This window comes from Pipistrellus kuhlii, unplaced genomic scaffold, assembly GCF_014108245.1.
Source record: "Pipistrellus kuhlii isolate mPipKuh1 unplaced genomic scaffold, mPipKuh1.p scaffold_m20_p_15, whole genome shotgun sequence".
NCBI lineage: Eukaryota > Metazoa > Chordata > Mammalia > Chiroptera > Vespertilionidae > Pipistrellus > Pipistrellus kuhlii.
The window spans coordinates 467,513-483,767 of record NW_023425460.1 but is presented as its reverse complement, the minus strand read 5'-3'; the positions used below and the strand labels follow the sequence as shown (position 1 = coordinate 483,767).

The 16,255-nt window shown below is 41.3% G+C and overlaps 1 protein-coding gene across 2 annotated transcripts; it reads left to right on the top strand.

Moving 5' to 3' along the window:
* Window positions 1–786: 786 nt before the first annotated feature.
* Window positions 787–14,032, top strand: ZNF25 (zinc finger protein 25). 2 transcript variants are annotated; one of them, XM_036438042.2, is made up of 6 exons: window positions 787–994; window positions 2,894–3,006; window positions 6,711–6,837; window positions 7,134–7,229; window positions 9,470–9,530; window positions 10,946–14,032. In XM_036438042.2, exons 2-6 carry the CDS (start codon window positions 2,992–2,994, stop codon window positions 11,991–11,993), a joined length of 1,347 nt encoding a protein of 448 aa, XP_036293935.1. In that variant the 5' UTR covers window positions 787–994; window positions 2,894–2,991; the 3' UTR covers window positions 11,994–14,032. The 2 variants fall into 2 exon arrangements, with proteins under 2 accessions (XP_036293935.1, XP_045437630.1); XM_045581674.1 differs by lacking the exon at window positions 787–994 and having other exon boundaries at window positions 2,230–3,006; window positions 6,690–6,837.
* The last annotated feature ends 2,223 nt before the right edge of the window (window positions 14,033–16,255 follow it).

Sequence of the window (16,255 nt, the reverse complement as noted above, 5' to 3'; positions counted from 1 at the left end):
CTACTTTGAATGGAAACTCATGTCTACTGATCACACAAGAGTAAATTGATGTCATAAAGTTACTGACTAGGAAATCAGCATATGGTCCTTAGTGAAATGACAGTCGAAATACTTTAGTATACCATTGGGATAAAACTAGTAAAAATCTGAAAAGAGTGTACACCTAATTAAGCGTTTTTTTCCCCCTCTTTGTAAGTGGCTTGTGTTTTTTAGCTTATCCAAAGCTTTTCTTTATTACAAGTGTGCAGTATCATTTGGATAATTTTGAAAGCTAGCAGTCCTAAGACAAAGCCAGCTGCTATAAGATATTATTCTTGGAATGTGATACACTTGGTTCCAAGTTCTTTGTTTAGCTACGAATATTCACTGCAGAGCCCCAGGCGGTTCTAACAGGCACCACATGGCCACGGGCAGTTCCAACATGGACTGGAGGACCGTGGGCAGTGCTAATGGTCAGTGGGCGGGCAGTCTAATGGTCAGCGGGCAGGCAGAACTAATGGTCAGCGCAGGGGCAGTGCTAATGGCCAGCGGGCGGGCAGTGTAATGGTCAGCGCAGGGCAGTGCTAATGGTCAGCGGGCGGGCAGTGTAATGGTCAGCGCAGGGCAGTGCTAATGGCCAGCGGGCGGGCAGTGTAATGGTCAGCGCAGGGCAGTGCTAATGGTCAGCGGGCGGGCAGTCTAATGGTCAGCGCACAGCAGTGTTTGACGGCCAACCCGCCTGGGCTGAGTTGTCAGCAGCTGTCAGTGGACAGGAAGGAGGCCCGGCCCCTAGAAACCCGCCGCAGCTGCAGACGCTCAGGCCCCGCACGCCAGGCCCTGACGTCACCCGGAGGGGAGTCGCTGGAGGCGCGGAGGCCGCGGGTCCGAGTGGACTCTGGCTGGGCGGCTCCTGCGCACTCGGACCCTCAGCTTGGCATCGCCATCCTCCGTGGCGCCGCGGGGACCCCGGCTCCGGCCCGGCTGTCGGCGGCATCTGCGGAGGAGGGAGCGCCAGGTGCGTCCGGGCCTGGCTGGCCGTCAAGGCCGGGCGGGCGGCCTCTCCGCGGGGCGCGGGGCCAGAACCAGGGCCGCCGCTCCTCCCTCCGCATCCCCCTCCCCGCCCGCCCCGCTGCGCGCTGCCTCCGAGGGCGCCGTGGGGAGCCGCAGGGCCGGGGAGGCCGGTGTCCGCTCATCGGGCCGGGGCGGCGGGACCGGGAGGCCGGGTCGGGCGGAGCGGGGTGCAGGCGGGAAGGCAGAGCCATCGCGGCCCCGCGCGGGGGTCTGAGCCCCAGCCCGGCGCCCGCGGTCACGGGCAAGTTCGTCTCGGGACGATGAGCTCGCGTCTGTGAGCTGGCGGTACCAGCCTCCCGGCTGTTTTGCAAGGCTTAGTGTGATGACTCGGTAACGACGGGCTGCTTTTGTTATCACCGGGGGTGCCGCTCTTTTCATGGTTGGCTCATTCCATCATCTCCATCCTCATACCCATCCTTTCCCATCGCTATCAGTCCCCTCCATTTCAACAAACCCCAGCGCTAACGGTTCGGGAGAGCCATTGTTTGCGCAGCCTTGACCATGGGCTTTGCGTTCTATTGTTTGCTCTTTGGCTCATGCTGTGTCCCTCACTAACATTTGCGTTGGGCACAGCGGTTGTCCCAGCACTTAACCAGCGGGTAGTGGATTAGGACAACCTAATTTACCTTGCAGTGTTCCATTTACAGCCCTTGTGGGGCTTCCTGGGAATTCTTGTGCCAAAACTTTGTAGCTGCTTTCCCCTACCCGTCCCTGTTCTTACAAAGCTGTTAAAACATGTACGTGGAAACCATAACTGGAGCTCTGACGTTTAGGTTTTATGGGAGAAGCTGCAAATCCTACCCCGTCGGGAGGGGAAGTGAGGCAGACATTGTTAAAAGATGAAAATGCGGTTTCATCTTGCTCCATGGTATGGAAGTGATGTCACCTGCCTGCCATTGGCTGTGCATCTGGCTCACGGAGCGCCCGCCAAGCACCAGGCCCGCGGGAGGGGGTTCCCGCTGCACACGGGGAAAGATGCCAGCGTCCTGGCGTCTGGTACCTTTTGCTGTTATACTAAAGTACCTCGTTGCGGATGATGGGACCAAATGGTTATTTTAGAAGTTAGATGTGCGTCATTGTCAACACATTAGATGGCCTTGTCAGGATTCATTACTGCCTAATTAAACCTTACCCCAGGCCCAGCCCACGTTTGGAGGGACTGTCTGGATCTGTGGCTCTGGGTCAAGACTTACAGAATCAGAACAGTACATGGAGGGTTGTTCAAAATTATCTGCTTCTCCTTCACGTTAAAGATAATGGCGTTGAAAATAAGGCAGTCCCTGGGTTTGTTAATAGCAGAGCCCAGCGTGGGCCAGAACCTCCAGGTCCGCTACAGTTAAGTCAGCACAAGGTTCTTGGAGAAGTGATTTTTAAGAAACTGCAATTTAGGGAGAAGAAACATCTTATTTTTGAGACCCTTTGAAGACTTTCTGAACTTGTGGGGTTTATAGTAGTAATAGAAAAAAAATCGTTATGACCTGTAATGTAAACACTTTTCCATATCAAATATTTCCTTCATCGTCATTTGTAATACCAACACAGGGGTCCATGCTTTGGATATATATTATGCACCTTGCTTAGCTAATCTAATATTGGATGTTTATGTTTTCAATTCTTTTGTGGTATTTGGTAAATAGACACATGATTTTCAAAGCAGTCAGTAGGAAAGAAATGTTTAAATTCACTCGAAAATGTCCCAAGGTTATCAAGATTTTTTTCAGAGTCACCAGTGGACAGATGGGTATTCCTTTATCATGGCCCCTCCTATTCCTTTTCATGGTTCCAAGGAATGTTTTCCAGAGGCTTACTTTTTACTAAACTGTTGTCTGGAAACTTCTGACAGGTCATTCCTGAGCTGCAAGATATGTCTCATGACTTCTGTCTTACAACATTCCTTATTCTGGCTGCCTAGTTTTTGTCCCTTCCCTAAAGCAGCCAAAAATGGACAAACCCCAGGTGAGTCATTTACTTAGTCCTTACTTTGTTTCACTGTGTGTGTGTGTTCAATTATTTTTATGAAATAGGATCCTTTTATTAAATTTAAAACGTAAATAGTTTAAAATCACCTTTAGGGAAAATACTGTTTGACTAGCACAGCAGTTCCCAAGGCCTTTTCAAGGGATCTGTGAGTGAACATGTATTATTAAAAAGCAAAATCCAATTTACACTGTTGACATTCGCACCTGTGGTGAGGAGATTGCTGCCTGGTTGGCATGAATTAAGAGAGGGACACCAATGCCATTGCATCCCTCTGCAGTGTACTCACCTTTACTTACCGATATCTTCAATGAAATCATCAAAATCAGTTTTATTAAATTTTGACCCTTGGGTACACATCTTTTTAACATTCAGGGAGACGAAATAGGAAGTTCACATAAAATACTTCTGCTGCACCTGGACTATGAAGGTTGGTTGTCTTGAGGGGGGAAAAGCACTGTGGGGCTGCTTGATTTGTGAGCTCACCTAGCCATTTTTTTTCATGGAATGCTATTTTTCCTTGGAAGAGCACATGGCAGGCAGCCTGGTTATTCAGACGGGTATGTAACAAACATTTTCTCAAAAGTGAGTGAAGTGAGCCTGTCACTGAAAACATTTGTCTCTATTTGTTTCCAATGTTAAATTTAAGCTTTAAGTGAAAATGAGAATTTTGGAAAACTTGTATCCCTCACTATGAACTTGACAACTTCTAATGCTTAAAGACTTTTCTGATGAGATTGGTGAGGATACTAACAAATGTGGTATTATACACTTATATACAGTATGTAATATTAGAAAAGATAACACACTATCTATATATATAAAAGCCTAATATGCAAATTATCCCATCAGGCAGGCTCTTGACCAGGAGTTTGATCTCTCGCTATGACATGTGCTGACCATTAGGAGGCACACGTGGAACATGGAGGGTGTCAGCACTGTGTGCTGTTGTACCACCTGGTGCTTGCAACTGCTGCCAGCGCTGGCCCAGCACCAATTGCCCCAAAGACAGCAACTGGCAGCAGCAGCAGCAGGGATGGGGCTACTGCTCCCAAGTGCTGAGGGAGCAGGGTGGGGGCTGCTGGCAGGCCTCAGTTGACCCTCAGGGCTTCTCCACCTCCCCCTGCTCACACCCACTTCAGGCAGACAGGACTGGGGGCTACAGCAGAAGGGGCCAGGTGGAGGCACAGAGAATGAGCCAAGACCCGCCCCTGTGTCCACCACAGCCATACAGCTCACAGTTCCTTTCAATGTGTACGAATTCATGCACCAGGCCCCTAGAACAATATAATAATGTTTATTATATAATGATTAATTATATCAATCAACATTTGATTGGTATTTCTGACTTGTGTGCTCAGAGGCAAACTCAAGCAGTTTAAGAAGACAGAGGGATGTAGTGAAGTGAGGAACAGGGAGTAAGTTGGCTAGGGAATGCCCACTCTAAAAGTTAATATTCGAGGAAAGTTCTGAATTAAATGAGACAGGGAGCCAAGAAAAAATATAGCAGAAGAGCATTCTAGATAGGAGCAATAGCAAGTACATGCAACCCCAAGGCATGTTTCAGAAACAGTATTTGGGACTTCAAAGCAAGAGAGAGGTAACTTAGGGGAAGCAAGATAAGAGGTAAAATCAAAGAGATAAAAGGAGCTAGAATATGTAGGAAGTTATAAATTTGTAGAAAACATTGAGTTTTGATTTTATTTATTAGTTCATTAAAAAATATTTGGCCCGACTGGCATGGCTCAGTGGGTGAGTGTTGACCTATGAACCAGGAGGTCATGGTTCAATTCCTGGTCAAGGCATCTGTCATGGTTCAATTCCTAGTCAGGGAATCTGCCCCATAGTTGCAGACTTGATCACATTGGGGTGTGCAGGAGGCAGCTAATCAATGATTCTTTCTCATCATTGATGTTTCTCTCTCCTTTCCTCCCTGAAATCAATTAAAATATTTTTTAAATATTACATTTAAGATTCTATGGAATATAAATAATATCAGAGGAATTTGTACAGCCTCAAATAGTTCTATCATTAAAAACTCAAGAATGAAAATAATTAGCATTATGGCTTTAGCCATTTCCAAACCATATAGACACTACTAGTATATGAGTTACCCTCCCCCTGTCTCCCCGTAGTTATTAATTTCCAATTAGTCACAAAGATGCATTATGCTTCTTCCCCCAAGTACTGCTACTTGAATGTAAATGTTTGTTGTTTACATGTGTCTCTAAATTTTCTAACACTCCATCTTTCTGATGTGCCATTTGCCTCTTCTATTTTAGTTTTATTCTAAACTACTAATCTCTCATAACTCTAGTGGTTACATCTATCTTTTCAGTGGTTTCCCATTATCCGTATTTGCATCTACAAAGCAAAAGAGTGAACATCCCAAAGAAGTATGAGACAGTCCACATAGTGTGAAATAGCAGAACATTGATTCATATTATTTTAATTGCACATGCTTTAATTTTTTTATTTTTTAGATATATTTTTATTGATTTCAGATGGGAAGGGAAAGGGAGAGAGAGTTAGGAACATCAATGATGAGAGAGAATCATTAATCAGCTGCCTCTTGCACGACCCCTCCTGGGGATTGAGCTCACAATCTGGGAATGTGCCCTTAACTGGAATCAAACCTGGGACCCTTCAGTCCACAGGCTGAGGCTCTATCCACTGAGCCAAATCTGGTAGGGCAATACTTTTCTTTCCTATAAATATGAAAAAGAAAACTTGTCAACTTTAGTAAACAAATGAATAGATGTAAATATGTGATGTATAAGACATTAATTGGGTATGCAAAATCTATTTTAATGTCTCAAAAGACAAATTCAGAATTACTCCATGTTTTGTAACCTGATTTGACTGTCACATAACTAATTTTGGTCCTACACTATGTTCTCATTATACTTTCTTACTTGTAGTTTCCTAAATTTGCCATTTTTAATGCATATATGCCTTTGCCAGTTCTGATTTCTTAATTCCTGAAGTTTGCATAGTCAGTTGGACCACCTAATAAGATCTAACTTGATAATACAAAATACAAAACAACTTTTCCTATTTGTGACGATCTTACATCTTGTATACATCTACCTGCTGTGCATATTGTATATTAGAATTTACATTTTGCCCTCGCCAGTTGGCTCAGGGGATAGAGTGTCGGCCTGCGAACTGTAGGGTCCTGGGTTCAATTTTGGTCAAGGGCATGTATCTTGGTTGGAAGCTCTTCCCTGGCCCTGGCCCTGGCCCTGGCCCTGGCCCTGGCCCTGGCCCTGGTTGGGGCTCATGCTGGAAGTAACCAATCAATGTCTCTCTCTCATATCATTGTTTCCCTCAGTCTTTCCCTCTCTTCCACTCTCTCTGAATATCAATCGAAAAGTATCCTCAGGTGAGGATTAAAAAAAAAAAAAAGAATTTACATCTTTGCCTCCCTGTCAGGATAACAGAAATAGTTGTTTTCATTCATCGTTGTATCTCCAGCAGAGATCCACGCTTCCAATGATATCTCAGTAACTATATAGTGAACAAATACTTTGTCTATGTGTAAAGCAGGGTACAGAGTAGCAGTGTATCTTAACTTGCCAGGGTAAATTCTATAGTTAGCACATTAAAAGCTAGTTTACATGTCTTTTCAATATTGCTTTATTCTGATCACTTCAAAATAGAGCTGAAATATGTTGTTACAGGGATCAGTAACATTCAAGGATGTCATTGTGGAATTCACCAAGGAGGAGTGGAAATTACTGGACGAAGGACAGAAGGCCCTGTACAAGGAAGTGATGCGGGAGAACTACCGTCACCTCGTCGCAGTGGGTGAGAAAAAGTCCCCCCTCTGTGACTCCTAGTAATTTGCATTTTCTTTCCCAGCTGTGGAACATGTAAGGTATCTGTAGGTTTGAATAATACTAATATTTTTCAGGGGTCAAAGTTGATGAGTCCATTTTGGGTACCAGAAATAATATTTGTGTCTCCACCCTCTCAATTGAAAAAAATCTAACCTTACCAAGCTTAGGAGGACCTTCATTGTTCTGCTCCGAAAACTACTTTTGGTTCTTCAGAGACCCTAAATTCCAAGCAAGTTCTGTTTTCTCTATCTCTTTCACTCATAGGTTATTTTGTGAATAAGTCAAATGCAGTTTTGAAGTTGAAGCAAGGAAAGGAGCCATGGATATTAGAAGTAGAGTTTCCGCTTCAGAACTACACTGGTGAGTGAGCAGTCAGAGCCCTGGTGATTGGTATTGAGGTTGTTGGTGCCTTTGCCTTTTGAATTATTTTTCAGGAATCATTTTTTTAAGTGCCTTAGAGATCTAAAAATGAATGAGGATGCTTGATCAGCATATGTAAGCAACACAAATCACACCTCCAATTTTCATTCTCTTCACTGAAATTCACCCCTGAGTTCAACATTTTTATGTTTACCTATCTTTCCTATATACTAACCTTGACTTAAACTTTTTTTTCTAGAATTCGATTACTCTCTGCCATCGAAGTATGCAGCTATAATCAATCCTAAAGAGTTTATGACTCTGGCTTATACATTTTTTCAAATGCCATTTCCCTCCTTTTATTAACAACAAATGCCTTCCCATGTATGTTAGTTGTTCACTAGATATTTTTTGAAAGATTCTGTTTCAGTTAACATGAGACACACTCTGTCCTCTGCCCTGTGTAGTAACTTCTACCAGGGCTTCACTTTTCTAGACCAATGCTTTGTTTTTTAGGCTGAGAACTCCTAAAATTGATGTCTCCAGCACCTTTATTTTATTTGTATTTTGGTATCATATTTTACCATCCTATAGGATAGATCCACTGATCTAAATGCCTTATCAGTGTTGAAAGCTAATTTTTAATTTAAATGCTCATAGTAGTTGTGTAATGCTGCAAACATACATTGCTGCTAGTCTATCATGGTAAACTTATACTGGCTCACGATTACCAGATACAGCTAAGTTAATATTCTGTCAGGAACTAGTCTAGCTCTTTCTGGCCTACTACATCTTGTTTCTCCTCATGACTCCCCAAACACATGCTAATCATTACTTCAGTTACTCTATGAAGTATCTTTCATAAATAGAATCTTATTTCATGTATATCCAAGTTAACCTTGCAAAGTCCCTGTCAAATAACTTTTATATTTCCCCTACAAATGCCATGCACTCCCAACCACAAGCCTCTGCTCATAATCTTTGTCTTTCTGTTAAGCATTTAAACATGAATGCTGAAGATCAGTAAGTGTTCTAGAATGATGTTGAACCATTAATCTAAAGACAATGCAGTAAATTGGAGCAGAGATGTGAGAGCTAAGATATGAAAGTAGAATAAAACCGTTATTGAGTCATAGGTAATATTGCTTTGGAGATGCAGTATTTAGTGGTCAGGGTGAGCACAGCTGGTGTTATAACTGGGAATTGTTCCTGCTATATGGGTGATATATGCTCTGCTTTTAAAAAAAATCTTTCCTTTTGGACATATACTTTTCTTAGTCCTCTGTCCTAGTGAAAATTAAGTCTAAGCTATAGGACTGTTCCTCTGAACACGAGGAAATTGATGTTCTGAACAAGTCACTTTAGTGTTGACAACTAGATTGTTGTGTACAGGTAAAGAGGAAAGAAAGTAGAAGTTTATAGTCTGCTAACTATTGTACTAGGAATCCTAACACAATATACTAGGTGTGAACAGATAAAATAACCTATGTATTTAGCTCCTTCATCCAATTTAATCTTTGCCCCAATGTTTCCAGTGAACATGATTGTGTATTGATTTTTAGCACCCTTACTTACTGTTACTTGTCCTTCATGAGCTCACAGAATTCTCTATGAATCTCACATTCCTGCTAAGTAATACTTTAAGTATTTTTATTCTCTCTCCCTGTTCTTTTTTTTTTTTTTTTTTTTTTTTGGTCTTAATTTTCTCCTCCAATGTTTTTTTGTTTGTTTGTTGTTGTTTTGTTTTTTTGTTTGTTTGTTTTTAATCCTCACTCGAGGATATTTTTCCATTGATTTTTAGAGAGAGTGGAAGAGGAGCGAAAGATTGTTGATGTGAGAGAAATAACATAGATTGGTTGCCTCCTGCATGAGCCCTGACTAGGCTGGGAGGAGCCTGCAACTGAGATACATGCCCTTGAACAGAATCAAGCTGGGGACCCTTTGGTCTGCAGGCTGACACTCTATTCACTGAGCCAAATCGGCTATGGCATCCTCCAAGTTTTTAAGGTCATTATTTGTAAAGTGTCAGTGGTGCTTGGGTTTATAACCACATTCCTTCTCCTTTCTGATATCGCAGTTTTTAGTGTTTATTATTTTTTAAACCAATGACATAGAGGAAATTGACATTTGAGAGTTCCTTCATTTACAGAGATTGACTTGAAGCCTAAGAATCAACCCAACCCTATAACCATGCTATTGTTTAAGATTTACATGGTATTAAATGTTAAATTCCTTTATAGACCTATGGAAGATTCATGAGTCAGAAGAAAGACACCAGGAAAGCAAAGCTGAAAAGTCAAGGCAAGTTCAAGAATTCAGTTTTAAAATTACAAGTTTTATAGGAAAGGGTCTAGATGAGGGTACTGGAATTGGGACTGTCCTAGTTAATACTACATGTGAGAAAACTAACATTGGAGCAAATTGCAAAGAACTTAATGCAAATGAGAAAGCCCTTTTTCATAATGGAGACCTTATTCAAGATCAGGGAGCACAATTATTGAAGCAGTCTTCTGATTCTTCAGAGTTACACAATCAGGGAGGTTTTATTATACAAGGTAGAGTTAAGTAGAGAGATCCTATGAATATAATGCAAGTGAAGGTTCTTCTATCAAACAGTAAACCACAGTGTATGTCAGAGAGCATTTATAGTGTAGAAACCCTATGAATCTAATTAATATGGGGAATTTTGTGGAAATTGGTTCTTATTTTGGTGGTGAGAATGGCATCAGGTGTTAGACTGGTGAAGTCAGACCAGACCCTAGTTTAACAACCTCGGTACTTGTGTTCTGGCTAAGAAAGAATTCAGATCCAAGACTCAAACTGTAAGAGGAAGTGTATCTAGAAAGTCACAGAAGCAGAAGTCAGATGAGGAATAAATGGGCTCAGGAAACAAATTAAACATGTTATAGGAGCAAAACAAGGGCCCTTGGCACTTAGGAGAGAGAAAGGTAAAAGTACCTTTTATCTGATGGGAAGAAGAGGGTGAGGGGAAAGGCTTGGGTGTGCTTCCAAGAGGGGGAGCCACCCTGGGTCATCCATCTTGAGGGTGTTTATCTGAAGGTCTCACGGGAGGATCCCAATAGAATATTCATAAGCTTTCCAGGTGTGTCATTTGAGGGTCCTGGTCTCTACTGATTGGTTGGCACAAAGGCAGCGGGTCATTAGTCATTGCAGGTCCTGAGGTCAGCCATGGCATCATTTGTCTGGTTTTGCTACTTTTCTGGACTTCAGGCTAAAATATAACTGAGGCTAGATGTTATCCCCAGGGATTGATGCTTAAGGGAGTGATCATGCAAGGGCCCACATAGGAGTTGCATGAGGCCCCTTGTTCCTCCTCTAAGGGGTCTATCCCAAGACTAGCAACATGCTAAGAGAGGAAAGGTCAGGGGAAGGTCTAATCACATGACAAGCGATATGAAAGGTCTGGAGAACATCTGGACTATACAACCAGAAATGAAAGGTCAAGAGGTTTAAATCACATGAGTAGGGAGTGATATGCTAGGAAAGGAAAGGTTACACTGTGGATGAGGTGGTACTTTTCCCAGTTTTTCTCATTGCTGGAAACCTGAGGCTTTCTGCCCTGGTGACCTTCTGTCCCTGGCCCATTGTCCTCACTCTGTTCATGGCTATCTAACTGCCTACCACACAGCTATAAAATAGACAGCAGACAAATAAAAAAGACTTACACATTAATGAATTTGAAATTTTTTCTCTAGGACTGGAGAACCCACAAATCAAAAGACGCATACCAAAGAGAAAACCTATAAATGCAATGAATGTGGGAAGTCCTTCTACCAGCAGTCTATCCTTACAGTACATCAGAATACTCACTCAAAGGACAAACCCAATGAAGATGGGCAATCCGTCCCTAGGAATGAAGACCTCACAAGACATGAGAAGACTAACACCAGAGAGAAAGCTTATGAATGTCAAGAATGTAAGAAAACTTTCTACCACCTGTCATCTCTCAGTAGACATTTGAGAACTCATGCAGGGGAGAAACCCTATGAATGTGATCAGTGTGGGAAGTCCTTCTATCAGAAGCCACACCTCACAGAACATAAGAAAACACACACAGGAGAGAAACCCTATGAATGTACTGAATGTGGGAAGTTCTTCTATGTTAAGGCATACCTAATGGTACATCAAAAAACACACACAGGGGAGAAACCATTTCAATGTAAGGAATGCGGAAAACACTTTTCCCAGAAATCACACCTTACAGTACATCAAAGATCACACACAGGGGAAAAACCTTATAAATGTAAGGAATGTGGGAAATTATTTTCTAGAAACACACATCTCAAAACTCATCAGAGAACTCATACTGGGGAGAAACCCTATAAATGTACTGAATGTGGGAAATGCTTCTACCAGAAGTCAGCCCTCACAGTGCATCAGCGAACTCACACAGGAGAGAAACCCTTTGAGTGTAATAAATGTGGAAAACACTTTTACTATAAATCTGACCTTACTAAACATCAAAGGAAACACACAGGGGAGAAGCCCTACAAATGTGATGAATGTGGTAAATCTTTCTCTGTGAATTCAGTCCTGCGGTTACATCAAAGAACTCACACTGGAGAGAAACCTTATGAATGTAAGGAATGTGGGAAACTATTCTCTCAGAAGTCACATTTTATCATACACCAGAGAAAACACACAGGGGAGAAACCATATGAATGTCAAGAGTGTAAGAAATCTTTTATCCAGAAGTCAGAACTCACTGCACATCAAAAGATACACAGACCGAGAAAGAGCTAATAAATAGTATAAATTGGGAACTTCTGGCAGAGTGTACCGTTAAGAATAATGAGATAATTTACACAAGACAAAAACTTTAGGTATACCATCAATATGGGGAACTTTAGCCACAATCCTTCACAGACAGGAAATACAGAGAGAAATTCTACAAGTGAAAATTTTACCATATGTCAGACTTGACTAAATGTCAGACAACATAGATGACAGAAACACTGCAAAACATGAGGGAACCTTTGAGAAGCCAGACTTTATTGTACAACATATGAATCACACAGAAGAGAAGTCCTGTAAGTAAAATGAATGTCAGGAAATTTTCTGTTAGGGCAGCCATCACCAGACATCCAAAAGCTCACATGAGAGACTCCTGTCAGATTCCTGATCATTCAGAAGTCTTTTTACCCCAGTTAAACTCAGAGAGGCTGACTGCAAAGATGGAAACAGAGACAGAAACTTCTATCAAAAGTGATGTTTCAGCAAATGTCGAATTATTGATACTGGGATAGAACCTCTAAATATATGAAAGCTTTACAAGAAAATTCAAAGAGAAACTATAGGGAGGGAAATAGTGGTACCAGAAGTCATGTCACAGAGATTTGACTATAAGGTGTGTGTGTGTGTGTGTGTGTGTTTGTGTGTGTGTGTGTTTAGAAAACTACAACTGTCTCAATATATTAAGGTTTTGAAAAGTACAAATAAATTGAATAATCAGGCAACATCATTAAACACAGCTAGAGTCCTGAAGTATGTGGGACTTATGTGTGTGAGTGCGCTACAAAACACGGCCTGTGGGTGTTTGATGGGCCTGTGGAACCCAAAATTGTACATAGGGAAATATGTCACTTTAGTTCAGTAGCTTTTATGTACACAAAGATATTACTAAACATCAAAGGAAACACACAGGGGAGAAGCCCTACAAATGTGATGAATGTGGTTAAGTTTCAGCAGTGACTCCTGTCAATGTGTATTTAAGTATATTTTTTAATTATAATGCCTCTTGTTCTCCTGTTTTCTGTCATTTTTAAATGAATGTGTATGTTGTTACTAACTAATCTTCAGAAAGAAGTTAAAAATGTTTTTTGTAAAATTTTCAACTGTGAGCTACATTTTACATTAGGGACACATTTATAAGAAAAGCCCGAGTTTATTTTTTTAAACAGCTGATAAACCTCTATACAGTAACCACAAATAAGTCTATGTAAGAAATTGTTATCTACCTTACTGTTGATGTTTTAGCAGGGTGCAGCGCTATCTGTTTTGTATTTTGTAGGGGTCTTAAATGTGCTGTCTTGCCTGTTTATTTCTGGCAGATGCAACATGGCAAAGGCTCAAATTCCAGCATGGGGCAGGCCACACAACCTCTCGATGCCTCAGTTTACTTTTATAGGAGAAATGATACTATGTTATGATTGCTTTGGGGATAAATGGGTTATTTTAATGCACTTAGACTAGCTTCTGAGATGGAAACATAGCTATATGTTAGATATTATCATCATTGTCATTTGTCTTTTTTGAATTATGCTGAAGAAAAGGATTGGCTGCCAACATTCATCCCAAACTTGATTGCTGTAGAGCCATTTGGTTTGTTTGTACATTTTCCCAGAAGTGACTTAGAGCTGGCCCACGCCCATTTTTGCAGCTGGCAAATTAAGAATGGCTTTACATTTCTAAATAGCTGAAAAAAAGAATGTTTTGTGATGTGAAAGTTATGAGATGTTCAAATTCCAGTGTCCCTCTAATGAAGTTTTATTAGAACACCGATACAAAAACCGTTCATTTCTGCTTGACCTGTGGCTTCTTTCATATTCCAAGAGCAGAGCTGAGTTGTCCCAGCATAGACCTCATGGCCCATCGAGCCTAAGACAATTCCTACCTGGCACTTTACAAAGTTACTGTTTCCTGTTCCTTAGAGCTAAAAGCACTACAGCCAATGTAAAGGCACTTTTCTATTTGGGATGTGTTTCAGAAATGGTGCATACAGCAATTTGTGTTGGGGTAGTTTTGTGCTGTCTATTTTGTGTAGCATACTAGTATTTACATGCGAAAAGACTAAACATTCGAATTTTTTCAAATAAATGTATTTTACTTGATGATTTTTCAAAACATCAAGAAATTTTCTGATGGAATGTAGCAGTAAATATACAAAATAAACAGTGTCTAAATAAAATTGAATTGAATTGTTAATGGATCCCTGTCCACATTATTAATGTTCCAAGTCAATAGCAAGTTTTCCCTGTATCATTTTATAGGTTTTCACTATCTCATGATAAAATGCCATCTTTATGTCATACTTAACTAATGTAACCCAGTAACACAAAAAAGTCACAATACCCAATTCCACTAGTTACTGTACATTACTAGTAATTTACTAGTACTACATTACTAATAAAACTAATTTATTGTCCATACTTCATATAACTTTAAATGCTGCTCCAATCTAAATCCTGCCACCTTCCCCTTTTTAGTGATGACTTTCAATGAGGTTCAACTTTTAAGCATGCTTCATTCTGATTTGTATGTTTTACACTAATGATCACCTAGGGTGATAATATTTAGTGATTGCTTGTATCTTAAGAATAAGACATTCCATGGTAAAATAGTCACCAATATTGTACTCAGCTCTGACGAGCATTCCATCTTGATAAGAGTTTTAAGAGGAACCTTAATGCCTTTAGAATTGCTCTTTATTTCTACCTGCTGTGAGGTCAAATGCATTTCTAACTTTCTCAGGCTTCTCAATCAACAACTAAATAAAAATTATATTATATGTACCGCCCTAGCCAGTTTGGCTCAGTGGATAGAACATTGGCCTGTGGACTGAAGGGTTCCGGGCTCAGTTCTGGTCAAGGGCACATGCCAGGATTGCGGGCTCGATCCCCAGTGTGGGGCATGCTCGATACACAGCTCTGGTTAGGCCTCCTGTGGGAGGCAACCAATCGATGTGTCTCTTTCATAGTGATGTTTCTCTCTCTCTGTCTTTTCCCCTCCCTTCCACTCTCTCTAAAAATCAATAGAAAATAGCCTCAAGTGAGGATTAACAACAAATAAAATTTAAGTAGTACTTTCCAAGGACAATCCAATAACTAGAAAATCTATTAAAAATAAAGCCTAGCTCACCCTAATTGGTTTGGCTCACTGAATAGAGCATTGGCCTGAGGACTGAAGGGTCAAGGGTTCAATTCCTGTCAAGGTCACACATCTCGGTTGCAAGCTCCATGCCCACCCCCTCCAACTCTACCCCTCACTCCCAGTTGGGACTGGTATGTGAGGCAACCAATCTCTTTCACATCAATGATTCTCTCTGTTTCTCCATCTCCCTAACACTCTCTCTAAAAAATCAATGGAAAAATATCCTTGGATATTAACAACAACAACAAAAAGAATAAAGCCTGGCCCAGCCAGTGTTGCTCAGTGGTTGAGCATAGACCCATGAAGCAGGAAGTCATGATTCAATTCTCTGTCAGGGCACCTGAGTTGGAGGCTTGATCCCCAAAAGGGGGTGTGCAGGAGGCAGCCAATCAATCATTCTCATCATTGATGTTTTTCCCTCTCTCTCTACCTCTCTCTTCCTCTCTTAAATCAATAAAAATGTATTAGCAGAGAGCACAGCAGCAGCGTATTATGCCAATGATAGATTTGCTTGCCTTGCCTCTTTAATAGACTTGCGTGCTAAAATAAATAAATAAATAAATAAATAAATAAATAAATAAATAATAATTTTTTTAAAAAAAAACTTGCGTGCTTTAATTTTTTAATAAATTGGCTTTATCACAATGTATGTTATTTGGGCAATTTAGCCAGGAAGCTGCAGTTTCACACTCCTCAGGAATCCACAAAGAGGAGACAGATGCATGCCCAGTAAAGTTGAAGAGACCAGGGAAGACGCTGTCAGTCACACCTGGAAAGAGAGGGCACTAGCGAGAATGGGCGTGGCCCCTGCAAGCACATGGCAGTTTGGGGATACAGAATCCCTAAAAGTTTGCTCTCTTGGAGAACCTAACCTAAAACAATTATTGATATTTATATTTATTTAAATGTCAATAACTAAAGAGTCAGGTATTGTTGTATGTTTTAAAAATTCTTGCAGCACACCAGTTGAAAATCGCTGTTCATAGCAGCTATGTGAGCCTAGCAGCCACTGGGGGCCCACGTCAGACCACGCAGGTTACAAAGTACTCCTAAGGGTTAATATGGCAGCATCTCTGAACACTGGTCTTCGTTCTGGACTTGATGAAGACAAGGCTGGACTTTTCCCACAGGGGGCA